Raw genomic sequence first — 14,982 nt, forward strand, 5'->3', positions numbered from 1 at the left:
GGCCTGTTCCTGTTTGGATATCTCTCAACCCATCACTTTTTTTTTTGTTGTCTTTTGCAGGCTTTCAAATAAATAATCATCCGAGCTGGCTGCTAATGCTCTTTTAATTTGCTCTCCTACATTTTAAGATAGCGTTATTTGCATAAAAGGTTTGAAACAAAATTGGAGAAATTACGCTTTACTCTTAAATCTCTCCAATTTGCAATCACCTTATCAAACTTTTAAAACGTGACATCGACCCCCTCAAATCGCCAAACGCTATAAATTTGACCCCTCTATTATGTGACTTGTCAAATTGTTCATTATAATCTCTCTCTGTGTGCTGGAGTTGCAGGTTGTTGGTTGTATCCTCTGTTACGTGTGTCCCTTATTTTGTTGTGAAGACCTAATAAATCATAGTCCTTTCAGCTTTAGTGGTCGGGCACCCCTTATGTGGGACTTTGGTCCGAAGTTCCTGTTCAACAGATCTGGATCTACTTTTTACGGTGTTGTCTATCCTACTACGATCTCCAAGTCAAATTGTCGTCGTTGCAATAGCAAGCACACTCTCGTGTAGTCGTGTGGTTTGCATCAACAAGTATCTCTCTGGAAGGCTCTTTTCTTGGATAGAAATATTGGACCAGGTTATTTTATGAAAAATTTCTAGATATTTGTTTTTTTTTATTTTTTATTTTTTATCCTAGCACTGTATTTTTTGTTTGAGCCTTACTGTTGGGTAGTTGACCTCCCCTTGTTTGTTTCCGTGTAACCATTTTCCAATATTGAATAGAAAAAATAAATTGTTTATAACACTCTGGATCTGATTTATAAGATTTTTTTTTTTATTTTTTATTTAAAAAAAAAAGAAGATGGTGGAAGTCTACATGAAGATTCTTGTTAGCATTTTAAGACGTGGAAGTGTTGTCTAAAGAAAGAATAGCCAAGTTTGAAGTTAATTGAGATGAAAGGGGCAATAGTTTGAGATATGCTGCTTGTTATTTTTTATATTTCTTTTATTCTTATTTGTTGATGTAAAAGTGTCAATTTACCTTTAGATCAATATTAACTAAAAAAAAAAATGATAAATTGACAATGACACATCAACCAAAAATATGAGAAAATGACAAAAGAATGCAAAGTAGAATATCCCATTAAGTTTAGGTTAATTTACTGGTATTCTTTTTGTTAAAATTAAAAAAAGTTGAAAAAGATGAGGCTATGCTTAAAAAACTCACTATATGTGTATAAATTGTTAATATGTAAGGGAATAATATAGTGGGCTTAATGGAGGTTAATTAGGTTAAGATGGCCTGACGGGCTAAACCATTAGAAGTTAGTTTTAGAGCTAGCGGGTCGAGTTGTTAGTAGTTAGGGGTAGTTATAGTTAGAAGCTTGTATATAATCCAGGTCCACGAATGAATCTGTATCGAATTTGTCAATGTGTAAACAGTGTCCAAAGAGTTTAGGCTTTTCTTAAATAAAGCTTAGAGATTCTGAATCTCTCTAAGTGTGCAGACTTATGTTTCTTGTTAATCAAATTTCTTGTTAATAGTCACCTTTATTTTTTTGTTTTTTTTGTGGACAGCAACAGCATAACCAACAAACTAAACGGAAGGGGGCTCTGGGGAGGGTCCTTTCCTTTCCATTGGGAATAGGAATAGACGTGGTGGAGATGCAATTATTGTGTGTCAATTGTCAACAAAAAAATCACCCCTTGCAAATTCAACATCAGTCATGCAATTATTCACATGCCTCTTCATTATTCAATCTGCATAAAGACTAAAGAGCACCAATCTACGTGCTGGAAGTAGTTTGGGGTGATTCTAAGTCCAATCAAAGCTCAAACATGGGAAGGAAAGAAATGAGAACACATTTACTTTGACCAGTAGAAACGGTCCATTTAACAAGGTTTTGTGCATGTGAGTATATACTACAGTGAACTTTTTGAAATGATTGTATTGAAATAAAATTCAATAGCCGGCGAGCTTCTTAAATAAACGACTCGAGTTGCCGATTAATCGGAAGGTATTGATTGAGGAAAGTATAAATAATTACTTGTCGGGATAATTTTGCTTCTCATTTTGGACAATTGGCAATAATTTTTGTGTAAACTTTTGGAAATTTGTTTCATATAGCTTGGCAAAGAAATTTTGAGACATGGGTACAAGACCTTTTACATGTAAGACCTATTGCTCATGCAGTTGGGATCCTCACTTTGGTCAACCGGGTGCGGAAGTTTTTACTCGAGGGGATGTTCTTGGACTAGTAAATATTTCTTATTCCGGTGTTTATCAGTGGTGGTATACAATCGGTTTGAGACTAATGGAATCTCCCTCTACAGTGATGTTATTGAGACCCTAATTGAAAGCTCAATTGTCAATTATGCCAGGCAGGCAGCTGATCAAATTGACTCATTGAGCAGTGTTTGCCGACACTCTGATCCCTTTCCTTATCCCATCCCAGTTACGCAACTTAGCCCAAAGCCACTAAATCAACTTGTTCTGATGAATGCTGTAACACTAACAATGACCCATAGGCTTTGTTTGGCAACCCCCTCTCCTCAAGTTTAAGGAATTTTTTTTTTTTTTTTTTTTTTTTTTTCGTGATGATTAAAGTGATTCATGTGATATAAATTATAAACAATTTATATGAAAAAGTATAAAAGAAATTTGTATTGTAGTGACTTTTTTTTATATTTAAATAGTAAATAACAAATTATTGATGTGATGTAAAAAATGAAAAAAAAAATTAGAATATTTTAAAATTAAATTTTTTTTAGAAGTGAAAAAATAGAGAAGAGGATTGCCAAACGGATCCTAGTTATTATATAGTACCATTTCCAAAATCAATGCCCCACCTCTTTTCGCAACTATTCATACATGTCATTAATTCATTCCCTCTCCCAGCTAAGGTATAAAGTTTTCATTCAATTTTTTTTGCACATTTTTTTTTTTAATTCAGTTTATTAAATAGATATTTGTTCTTAAAGTGTGTAGAATCATATGTTCTAGATACATATGCTAGTTTATATTAAAGTTGCATATTAAATTCAGAATAGGATCCTCTCGATTATATATATAATCTTACTTATATACATATAATTATGATTTCATTTAAATCATGTAAGATGCTTAAATGATCGAAATAGGGATAAGGATCCTCTACAGTCTTTTTGCCATTCTTTTTTTGAAAAAAAATTAAATAAAAAATTTGGCTACCCTATGACATGCCGTATTTTTAATAAATAGCATTTTTTAAAATCATCATAAATTTACGCAATTTAAAAATTTACAATTTCAAAATAAGGATTTTAATCCTCAAAACAGACACTTCCTATATCATAATCCTCTTAAATTCTTTGTTATAATTCTCTTAAATTCGAATAAGTGATTGTGATAGATCTACCTAATCAAAGAAGTAATTGGACAACTCAAATTTTATTTAGTCAAATTAATCTCATAAAGAGTCTCAAAATTATCAATTAAATTTTTTTAATCTCGTACAACTAATTTGACAAAATTCTAATATAACCGACACATCGAAGCCCATAAACTTCAGAAAAGTCAGACCCATACTAAAATGGTCAAACTAAATTCAATAGACGACATTCAACGACTCATTGGAATTATACTTCGTACATGATCTAACGGTTCAATACACACTGAGAAAGTGGGTCCAGTGTCTCCTTCCATTCAGTACAGACTGTACAGGATCAAAGACGTCCTATTTTAGGAATGTCGTACTGGCCCATCAGCTACCGACACTATGGCCTGTTAATATAAAGAAATCGTACAACCCAGATCTCGCCACGTGGCTCTTCACTGCCTAATTGGATTACAGTAATTTGAAACCGCGTTCTTCGTGCTCGTATCGTCTGCTACGCCATTCTCTTCCGTTTCCTGCAATTCAGTGCATCAGACGGTTGTACATTTTGCTTTGAAAATTTGAAAAAAGAATTATGTTTATAGAATTGGACAGTGTATCCTCTAACCTTAAAGCATGTGTGAATTATAGGTCTATCAAATATATATGTAAAAATAATAAAAAATATATATATAGATGAGAATAACTTGTTCTAAAAATACTTGTCAGTTTAATAGCTCCTGGGCTGATATGACGGTGCCCAGGAGCTATTGGATAAGCATTTATTAAAAAAAATAAAATAAAATTAAGGGTTGATTTGGACTGCCACATCAACTTACTGGAATGAGAATTTAGTATTTAGTATTTAGTATTAATCCAATTTTATAAGATAGTTTGAAGAACTTCCAATTCAATTTAAAAGAAATTGTTGCCCAAATTTCTACGACCATATGATGAAATCTCATGTGTAGATTAGATAAAAACTGTCAATTTGTCTCCCCTAAATTCCATCGTGTTATCAATTTAGTTTAACATAATTAAACCTTAATATAGAAACATACAGCTAAAATTAACACAGAGGATCGCAAGTTGGGGAACTAAATGTCACTCTTTTAGCCATCAAAGAATTCCCCATATGTCTCCGCCGTATTTTAAGGAAACTCCCATATGTCTTTCCACGTGGTGAGCGAGATTGGTCAATTCCAACCCCTTAGCAATTCATACAAGCCAGTTGTAAAAGATCTTTATCTTAATTGAAAAAGTGAACAGTAAATTGCAGGAATTTCTTTTCCTTGCTAATAACATTCTCATTTACCTGTTCGAATTATATCAAATTCGGACAAAGAATTTGAGGGAATCCTAATCCTTACTCTTTCGGAATTAATGACTTCAAACTCTTATTATTTTTATTCGAGTAATATTATTTATTTATCACATTCGTTTTATACAGGTTAATGTGATGTATTTTAAATGATTTTTTTTAAAAAAAATAAAAATAAAAATAACTAACATTATAAGCTATATAAAACACAACATATTAGTCGATGCAAAATAAGTGCAATAAATAAATTTGGTGTGAAAATTCTTCAAAAAAAAAACATTACAATTTATTATCCCTTTTCCCCTTATCTTCTTGTATTTACCCCAAAAAAAATAATAATTAATAAATAAATACTGATGTGGAGAGCTCATAGCAGCAACCGAGGGTGTTCTGATCATAGTGCAGCTCAATCATTTTTTTAATAAAACCAAAATAACAACCTAAAAAGTTTATTGCAAAAAGATACAACTTGCACAAAATAATAAAAAGAAAAAGGCCAGTCTTTTATTATTATTTTATTATTTTATTTAAAAATTAATTTTTGAAAAAAAAAATTAAGATGCGGAGGATTTCTCTCTCTCTCTCTCTCTCTATATATATAGGTATGTCAGTCTAACAATGTCTTCACGTACCTCACAGTATCTCAGATTTCAGAGGACGCTTTGGTCTCTCCCATTTCTTTGCCTCTATAAGTGACTGCAAAAACCCAAAGAAGAGAAAGAGGGGTGAAAATGGAGATGTTCTACTATTTGGTGTTTGGGGGATTGGGAGCGGTGGTGGCAGCGCTGGAGCTGAGCAAAACAAGCAAGGACCGAACCAACACCTCAGCTCCTTTCAATTCCTTCAAGAACAATTACCTTCTCGTTTACTCTCTCATGATGGGTATGCTACCATATTGTAACCCCACCCAACCCCGCAATACTATACCAACACATACAAATATAATATCACCTTGGATCTGTTTCAAAACTTTCAATGTGTGCTTTTATCTATATGTATGTATGATTATGTGTCTGTGTGTCTGTGGTTTTGCTGAATTTAGATCCGATCTGATATCTGTGGATTGAAAAATGCATTTTCTGGGATTTTGCTTTGTTTTCAGGATATGGTTGCATTGTTTTATTTATTTATTCATTTTTTTTTTTTTTGAGTTCTGTTAATTGAGCATTTTGGGAGTGCTTAGATTGCTTTTGAAAGCAAAAGGATTAGTAGAGAGGTGAAAGGGATACTTTGAATTGATTTTAGATGTTAAAAAAAATGTGGGCGAAAGTGACTCATACAAACTTTGAAATTGAAGTGGTCGAGACCAGTGGATCTGGATTGCATTCGTGAAATAGACAGAATTTTGGTGTAGATCGTAAAATGTTTTAAATGGGTATAAGGAAACAAATCAATGTTTTATGTTAGTTGTTTGATAATTTGAGAACTGAGAGAGCTTACGGTTCTTCTCAAATTGAGCTTTGGACGACTACTTGGTTTAATGGTTTAATCTTTTCATTTTTAAGGGCAAACACGAGAGAAGCAAAACATTCAGAATTATGTTTTCTATTTTATTGTTTTCTTGGCAACCAAAGGGAGTGCTGTTTTTTCCAACGTCATATCCTCTGTTTCTTTTGTTCCCGATGGTCATAGACTCACAGGCGTGGTGTCTAATTAGAGTACTATGTTGTGATTTGTGATTGATACTGTCGGTTGGATCTAGTTGGGTTCTGTCGGTATACTCAGTTTTAACCAAAACTGTTGAGCCTCCATCTTATAATTGTATTGGTATATTCCACAATTTTATCTTCCTCATAAATAGAAATCAAGGTGAATGATAACTTGATCTTTCCTGTAATTATAAACATTTATTCTGGTTGTAGTTAGAAAGGACAAAACCTGTTTATAATGAAGTTACTACTGATGGTTGTAATTCTTTGTCTAACATTTACTGTTTATGCGGCAATAGCCGGGGATTGGTTGCAGGGTCCTTATGTCTACTATCTTTATAGTCAGTATGGTTTTGGGAAAGGGGACATTGGACAGCTTTTCATTGCTGGGTTTGGATCCTCTATGTTGTTTGGGACAATTGTTGGATCTCTGGCTGACAAACAGTGAGATTTTCTCAGAACTTGTGATTTTGTCGTCCTTTACTGATTGAATTTGTTTCCTCACTGTTTTACCTTCATGCACTGGATGCAGGGGTCGAAAGAGAGCATGTGTGACGTACTGCATAGCATACATACTGAGCTGCATTACAAAGCATTCTTCTCAATACAAGATTTTGATGTTGGGCCGTGTTTTGGGGGGTATCGCCACTTCTCTCCTATTCTCAGCTTTTGAGTCATGGCTTGTAGCAGAACACAACAAGGTGAGTGATTGTTGCTTTAACCTTCACCATAGTAGTTATTGTTAATTCACATTCAGAAGTGTGATGATGTAAATGTTCTTCTAAGTAGCCTGTGGGAACTATTTAGACACTGACAACTGGTACCTGTGCGGCCATTATAGTCTCTTTACGTTTGAAGGCATTTAATAACCTAAAGGATAATCTATGTAATTGAAGCCTTCAGGTCTTACAGCTGACCAACAGACTTATAATTAGCTGACCAAGCATAGAGTAACAGGCTTTTACCCCGGAAAGGGTTGGGCTGCAAGAGAGAGAGAGAGAGAGAGAGGGGGGGGGGGTGCGGAGTACACAGAAAATTATAGTAGTATTCCATATGCCCTCAAGTTGCTTTCTACTCTAGATTGTACTTGTTAGAAGGAAAAAAAAATAGTAATAATACTATATGAAGAAGGAAAGAAAGTAAAGAAGGGAGTAAAAAAGAAAGGTTGCTCGCTGTCCTTGGTGTCTGAAACCTAGAACAGGGGACTATTTGATGGTTTCTTAAAATTAAATGCCTCGTCTGTCCTAATTTGAACTTCAGAATTACTTCTTTCTTTTTAGGTTTATGTATAACTTTTGTAGTTATTTGGAACTCTTTCTGAATACCACATTTTCAATGCAAGTGTCCTGCTTCCATTCTATGTATTCTCCTGTTCCTACTTTATGAATTATCTGTAGGTGTGTGAAGCATATAGTTCTGAGTTTATCACATTTTCAGTTCGTTTTTGTTAAAAGCAACTTCAAGTATAATAAACAAGGAATATTGATATCTTCTATGACTTTTATCTCCTCATATTAATAAATCTTAATTGTGTTGTCCCTGTAATCTGTGCAGAGGGGCTTTGAGCAACAATGGTTGTCAATCACATTCTCAAAGGCAGTATTTCTTGGCAATGGCCTTGTTGCCATTGTTGCTGGGTTGTTTGGTAATTTACTTGTTGATACCTTCGCTCTCGGCCCTGTGGCACCCTTTGACGCTGCTTCCTGCTTTCTTGCCATTGGTATGGCCATCATTTTATCATCATGGACAGAGAACTATGGAGATCCTTCCGAGAGCAAGGACTTACTTACCCAATTCAAGGGTGCTGCTGTCGCCATTGCTTCTGGTAGAGTCCCAATGCCCATCATACATTTATTTCGTTCTTTTGAATAATATCGCAGCCTGTGGATACTTAAACATAGACCTTCGAGATTACATATCTTCAGTGCCAGCATCAGGATGGACTCGTCTTCTGATGATTCCACTCTGGTGATTCCACCCAGCGATCTACTATTCCATTAGTCAAGTCTTGTTCAAAAAGATCATTATACTTCTGATCCTTAAACATGATATGGGATGGTCCTGTATAATGTGTCAACTGTGCTGGCCTTGACAGCAATTAGCTTGCTGTTTTTTCTGTTGGTGTTGTTCAGCATGTGTATGCATTTCATAATACTTTTTGTGAAATGTGCATTTTCTCTTTGATCCAAGATATTGGGAATTACAGAAGTTTATCCTCAGTAAATCACTTACAAGGTTTAATTTCTCCAAGGAGATCTCTTGGGTGGCATTTGGCAGGCCAATTTTGGTTTCTTCCCGTTGCTTGTTCTTTTGGCATCCTCATTGTGTATTTATCTGTTTCCTTGAAAATTATTTTCAATGTTGTGCTTCATTATGTTTGTCACCTCATTTCATATTACCTTTGTGTGGTTCAGATGAGAAAATTGCGTTGCTTGGTGCAATACAGTCGCTGTTTGAAGGTTCAATGTACACCTTTGTGTTTCTCTGGACTCCAGCTTTGAGCCCAAATGATGAGGAGATCCCTCATGGTTTCATCTTTGCGACATTTATGTTGGCTTCAATGTTGGGAAGCTCCCTTGCATCTCGGTTGATGGCCCGCTCATCTGCTAGAGTAGAGAGCTACATGCAGATTGTTTTTGCAATCTCCGCTGCTTCTCTTCTGCTTCCCATTGTGTCCAGTGTATGTTATTTTTTTTGTTCATACCTCTTTGATATTTGAGATAATCTTATATTTTTTCCGGTTTCTTATAACTTGGTAATTTGGAACAGCTCTTGGTAACACCTTCGAAGGTGAAAAGTCGAAGCATCTCATTTATCGGTTGTCTTCAACTTCTTGGGTTCTGTATTTTTGAGGCTTGTGTGGGGATATTCTGGCCGTCCATTATGAAAATGAGGTCCCAGTACATTCCTGAGGAGGCCAGGAGCACCATCATGAACTTCTTCCGCATTCCTCTCAATATTTTTGTGTGCATTGTGTTGTACAATGTAGGTGGCATTCCTATAAATACTAAAAAAAATTGCTTGAATTTGAGATTTTATTGGTCTGAGACTAACTAGTTCTTTTGGTTCGTCTTTGAAGGTTGATGCGTTCCCAATCACTATTATGTTTGGCATGTGCTCAATTTTCCTCTTCGTAGCATGTTTATTGCAGAGGCGGCTCATGGTGATTTCAGACAAGCCAAGTAAAATCCCTGAACTAGTCTTGCTACTTATATTCAGCTTTCGAATTGAATTTCACTATACTTGATTTTGGTGTATGTTCCATTGCATTGGAAACAACTAGGGTTCTAATTATCGAACTTTAATCCATAAATTACAATATATATGACCTGAATTCTTATCCAAACTCTAAATATATGCACCTGGATCATCTGTTACCCATTTCTTTCATGGTGTCTTGGTGCTTATAGTTGACTATGTTTGTATTTGTTACAGAGACAGTAGATTGGGCAGGATTGAAGGACAAGGATACTGAGGCAGAGCCATTAAACATCTAATTGATGTAGAGCTGACAGACTACTAGGAATTTTTGGGAGGTCAAAACCGACTACCGAGTTCATTCCATATACTATTTCATTCAGGGTGTATTCATTTTAATAGAAGGCTATATTGTATAAGATAGATGGTGGTCTGCCCAACAAAGGAAGATTGAGGGCGAGGGGGAGGGTTAGTTAATCTTTCTGTAATTGCTTTTTGGCTGCCATTAAAACAACAATGTAGTGCATTAGATATTTCTTCAACTATTCTTCTGGGAGAAAATATCTGCTTTCTTAATACAGATTGAGCCTGCACTCATGAATTTTGATGCTTTCAATTTTATTTTTGGGTTAAATATTTTTTAGCCCCCTCAACTAATAGACATTTTTTTTTAAAGGATCACGAACTAACAAGTGTCATGCTTTGGCCCTTCAAATTGCCAATTTGTTGCAACTTAGTCTTATCTGTCAGTCTTGACCGTTATGTTAGATGAAAAATCAAATTTGACCAAAATGTTTCGAAAATACCCTTGTTTTGACCATTGAAAAACCAAAATTATCCTTTGTATTTACTAATTAGTAGAAGAAAAAAAATTACTCTTAACAAATTATTATTATTATTATTATTAGTGTTGTTTTAAAAAAATAAAATAAAAAAGAAAGGGTAATTTTGGTTTTTCAATGGTCAAAATAAGGGTATTCTTGAAATATTTTGGTCAAATTTGATTTTTCATCAAACAGGTCAAAATTGACGGATGGGGCTAAACGATAACAGATTGGCAGTTTGAAGTGCCAAATTATAACACTTGTAAGTTCGTGGTGCTTTATCTCCTACATTAACTTAACAGCAGGATGAAATTCGTCAAAGTTGCATTCCCAGTATTTATATGATTTAGACAGAAAAAGAAAGGTATGCATATGATTTGGACCTTCACATATAAGATGTTAAGTTAAGATGAATAAAATATGAATCTTCCATTACCTCCAAACCAATTATTCGAACCACATCGATTAGGTTCCAGAGTAATACATACATACATGCATAAATTTTACAGTATTGTGAATTGATGCCTTGAGATCCATTATAGCTCCCGGCAACGTTTTGCATCTGCGGAGGCAACCTCCAAATCCCCAATGAAGAAAAGAATTTTGTCTAAAATCCCTCTACGGGATTCCTCTTCTTGTGATCCTTCATCATTGAACTCTCCTTTTGTATTCAGAGTACAACTACTTGTCCCTTTCCTTTGTCTCCTTGAACCCAGATGGCGTTGAATTTCACCTTGGTGAACAAGATAATAGTCACCACCTTCTCTTATTATCTTCAGGCCCCTGGTAACATAAACAAGCACGTTATTAAGTCAGACATGCTCAATCTAACCGAACCTTGAGATGGTGTCAAAGAAGATATGCATAGACCAAAAAAGATCAAACTATTTTGATGCTTGCTTTGTGTTTTAAAAGAATCTGCTTATAGCAAAACCAATTTACAGTTGCTGGTTTGAGCTTTGCATGATCTACCTACCTTTGAAGACGTACTATTTAAAGTGTCTCACATTAGTTAGTTTACATTCACCTGGCCTCTTTATAAGCTATGGTGTCCCCTCCTCTCTCAAGGTATCTTTTGAAAGTAAATTGGGCCCATGGACTTTAACATGGAATCAGAGTCAGTTCTTTCCAATTGTTGGGCTTTCTCCCTTTCCCCCGTTGGGCTTTCTCCCCGTTCTGTCCACGGGTGTTTGGCCAATAATGCCACACGTGAGGGGGAGTTTTAAAGTGTCCCAAATTGGTTAGTTTACATTCACCTGGCCTCTTTATAAGCCATGGTGTCCCCTCTTCTCTCAATGCTTCTTTTGAGAGTGAATTAGGCCCATGGACTTTAACATACTAAGAACATGAGTACTTTCATCCGTAAGAATTTGACAAGTGATAGACACTTTATGATCATGCAAAGAACAATAGTACCTCAGCCTTTAAACGACTTCTAGAATGAACAAGGGCTATACTTTACTCTTCTAGTCAATTAATTATACTATACTGAGCACAAATTTGTCAAGAATTCTAGTCTGTTTTCTAGAACTTCTACTTTTGAAGCTCTACTGTGTCATTACAGGCATGCAAACACAGTAACATCGAGTGTAACCTTCCAATGCATGTGAGCAAGTGAGAAAGTGGAGGGCAAGAAAGTTGTAGTGCACCGTGCATATGGAAAAGAGAAGGGGGAGAATGAGGGGTGAAGACGATGAATTTGCAAGAAATTAATCATATTAACTAGGGCTAATAACTTACAATCCAACTCGATGACAACGATCTTGAACCTGATACACATCTTTCCATGATTTTGAACCAACAGGGGCATAGAACATGGCATGATCTCCTCCCCATCTTTCCCTGAATAGGTTAGACCATAGATTGTTGTCCGAGGCCACATTGTTCCACTTCCTGCAAACTTTAGAACAGAAAATTCCCAATTTCAGAACATATTAAACATAGTATCTCAACTTGTGAATCAAGGGGAAAAGCAAAAAGAGCAGCAAAAGCCGGCAACAGCTAGAAACTTGCTGTGTTTAATCACTTTTAACCACTTTTTTTTTTCTTCATGCTTCTACTTCATCTTAGGAAGTAATCCAGCATTCTGCAGTGGGTGATTTGTATGAAATAAAGCTAAGCACTTAGATGTCTGTGTAAATCAATTCTTGCAATTTTGTTCACCATTACCAATTAAAGGGACCATGGATGACTGAGAGAACACTAAAACAAATTATAGAAAAATCTGATATAATACCAAACTGTTTATAATATATCATCCTTTAAACAAGAATAATGCCATCAAAATCCTGCAACTAATATATTAGGTTTAGCCTCAACTCAAACCCAATGCAGTTATTAAATAAATTATCTTTGTTCAAAGAACAAAATGTCTACATGTAATTATATGTTGTAATAATTATGTGTGATTTCTTCTTCTAAAAATGTCCAGGCAGTGTCTCAAATTTTTTTTTTTTTTTTTGAAGAAAAGGCAGTGCCTAATGTTAATGTCCTTTAGTGTCAAAGCAATATGACATGGTAAGGGAGTTACATGGTTGTTCTCCTAACCTAAATAGTTGTCTAGTTTACAACACAATAATAATTACATGCTCAATGTCCAACACTATTACCATAAGGGATTAAAGGTTAAACAATGTCATAGTTGGAAAACAGAAGTCGTTATTATTTTCAATCTGGTCAAATTTGGCCTCAAAACATTATAATTGAAGTATCTCACCAGTTTCAGCTATCGTTTTACTGTCTACCCATCAAGCGAAAATGATAAATTTTCAACATCTCAAGATGCGTGAAAGAGTTGCCATGAAAAGCATGGTAACAAATATTAGACAATAAGACATGAACTTCCTGACTGATTTGAGTCTTGATTCGGTTAGATATTTCCTTTTCTTTCTTTCTATTTTCCTCTTCTTCTTCTTCTTCTTTTCTTTTAACATGGAATGAAAGAGAGTTTATTTTATCATTGAAAACTTGGCTTTGGGAAATGAAATTCAATCACTATCAGGAAGTTTCATAACTGCATAAACTACAAGAAAGAACAGTTTTTTACTTCAATTCAAAAACAATCCTTTATGGCAACTGAAAAGCTGAAACTGGAACAAGCCAAATTCCTCAATCTGGGATCTGGCTTCAAAACCAGGTTTCAGTTTTTCTTTTGCCAATTCGGCATTGAGCCCCAGGCATCATATGAGAATTGTAAAAGGTCAATCAGCCATGATCGTGGTAAAATAAACACCAATAACACAACTAACAAGCGAAAGCTCTCAGATTCTGATCTATACTAACCATACAATCAAAAGGGTAATAGATGATATATCACACACCTCGTTGACAATTAGCAATTCCAATAATGAAAAGAAAAGATAAATATTATGAAAAACAAAATAAGAACTCAAAGGTGAATTCAACAAACCCACTGCAGATCTTATAACGAATCACTAATCCCACAGACAAAACATAACGTTTCAGTTTGAAAAAGAGGAAAAAAGCACAACTCGAGCTGAGTCCTAAAGAACCCAGTTCAGATCTTAATCCAAAATTCAGAATTCAGCAGCAAAAAAAAAATCCTAGGTTGGAAATAAAGAAAGTTAGAGATGAGATAGGGAACTTTTAAAGTTACCAACCTTGTTGTGCAATTGCAAGGTTCTGGTAATCCAAGAAGCAGAAAATCTTAAGCCAGATTTCCACGGGTAAAGTCTCCATATATAGTGCAGACCACACTTCAATGCATCTTTTCGGCAAAGTCAGATCGTGTGTGTGATCAGAGAGAGAGAGAGAGAGAGAGAGAGAGCTTCTTTGTAAGAACAGTTCCTGTTCACTTTCTTTGTTGATTGAAATCTAGTTATTTTCGAAAAGAATTTCGCACGTGTGAGTAAAAGTTGTATAGTGGCTACGTATCCAATTCCTTTAGGAGCTGAAGCAAACGCGTTTAACCGCTGTCACGAGTACCTGTACCTTTCCTACTTCGGTTATGGGAAGGGAAATGCTTCTTGCATCGACCATACATGATAATTATATAACTCTATTTATATGGAAGGAAATTTATGTTAGTAGGACATATTACATGGGTCTCATTCTAAGTGGGTAAAGTTGTGTATGGTTGTTGTGTAAGAATCACCTCTCTTATTGAAATGTTTAGCTACAATTAAAACCACGTCAAGTGTCTAAAATTGTAAAAATATGAAAATAGGATTGAGTTATATTCAATATTCAAAAAATTCTTAAACAGGTAGATTGGGCCACGAACATTCCTTAAAATGGTCGGCCACTCAAGTCTGACCATCTCTTAAGTAGTCGACTACTATTTTATCTTTTGATAGGATAGTTAACCACCTCCATAGAGGTAGTTTTTATGAAGGTGACTGGCCACCCCTTTAGGGGTGAGGGAGTGTTCTCTCATCGAGCTTTTAAGAGTGGTGCAACCATCCTTTGAGGGCTTAGAGAAAAGTCGATCATCCCTTCAAAGGTTAATAAGGTGTTCGGCCTACTCCAACTACATCTTTGAGTGGTCAATCACGAGTGAGAGGGTAGTTGGCCGCTCTCTCTAAAGGTGGTTGACCATTTGCTTCTTTTGATATATATATGTATATAATTATTTTGTTACTTACATTACTCAAACCAACTATTTAGATCTTTGAAATTGCATGACCTC

The 14,982-nt window shown here is 35.2% G+C and overlaps 2 protein-coding genes across 2 annotated transcripts; one reads left to right on the top strand and one right to left on the bottom strand.

Moving 5' to 3' along the window:
• The first annotated feature begins 5,279 nt into the window (after nt 1-5,279).
• On the top strand, nt 5,280-10,126 carry LOC133856935 (uncharacterized). The gene is made up of 8 exons (XM_062291996.1): nt 5,280-5,545; nt 6,612-6,756; nt 6,845-7,013; nt 7,867-8,137; nt 8,727-8,992; nt 9,082-9,297; nt 9,392-9,494; nt 9,748-10,126. Exons 1-8 carry the CDS (start codon nt 5,395-5,397, stop codon nt 9,807-9,809), a joined length of 1,383 nt encoding a protein of 460 aa, XP_062147980.1. The 5' UTR covers nt 5,280-5,394; the 3' UTR covers nt 9,810-10,126.
• Nucleotides 10,127-10,738: 612 nt separating this feature from the next.
• LOC133861952 (uncharacterized) lies at nt 10,739-14,231 on the bottom strand. Its single transcript, XM_062297787.1, has 3 exons — nt 13,955-14,231; nt 12,075-12,234; nt 10,739-11,117 (listed from the first exon to the last, which is right to left on the bottom strand). The coding sequence occupies exons 1-3, from the start codon at nt 14,031-14,033 to the stop codon at nt 10,871-10,873; spliced, it is 486 nt and encodes a 161-aa protein (XP_062153771.1). The 5' UTR covers nt 14,034-14,231; the 3' UTR covers nt 10,739-10,870.
• Nucleotides 14,232-14,982: the final 751 nt, after the last annotated feature.

Source organism: Alnus glutinosa, chromosome 1 (genome assembly GCF_958979055.1).
Source record: "Alnus glutinosa chromosome 1, dhAlnGlut1.1, whole genome shotgun sequence".
Classification (NCBI taxonomy): Eukaryota; Viridiplantae; Streptophyta; class Magnoliopsida; order Fagales; family Betulaceae; genus Alnus; species Alnus glutinosa.

Bases quoted from the DNA above. Each gene is read 5' to 3' on its own strand.
- LOC133856935 (XM_062291996.1), top strand. From the start codon at position 5,395: ATGGAGATGTTCTACTATTTGGTGTTTGGGGGATTGGGAGCGGTGGTG. The intron at 8,993-9,081 runs GTATGTTATTTT...AATTTGGAACAG, and splicing joins TGCTTCCCATTGTGTCCAGT to CTCTTGGTAACACCTTCGAA. The intron at 9,495-9,747 runs GTAAAATCCCTG...TATTTGTTACAG, and splicing joins GGTGATTTCAGACAAGCCAA to AGACAGTAGATTGGGCAGGA.
- LOC133861952 (XM_062297787.1), bottom strand. From the start codon at position 14,033: ATGGAGACTTTACCCGTGGAAATCTGGCTTAAGATTTTCTGCTTCTTG. The intron at 12,235-13,954 runs GTTGGTAACTTT...TCTGTTCTAAAG, and splicing joins CCTTGCAATTGCACAACAAG to TTTGCAGGAAGTGGAACAAT. The intron at 11,118-12,074 runs GTAAGTTATTAG...TTATGTTACCAG, and splicing joins CGTTGTCATCGAGTTGGATT to GGGCCTGAAGATAATAAGAG.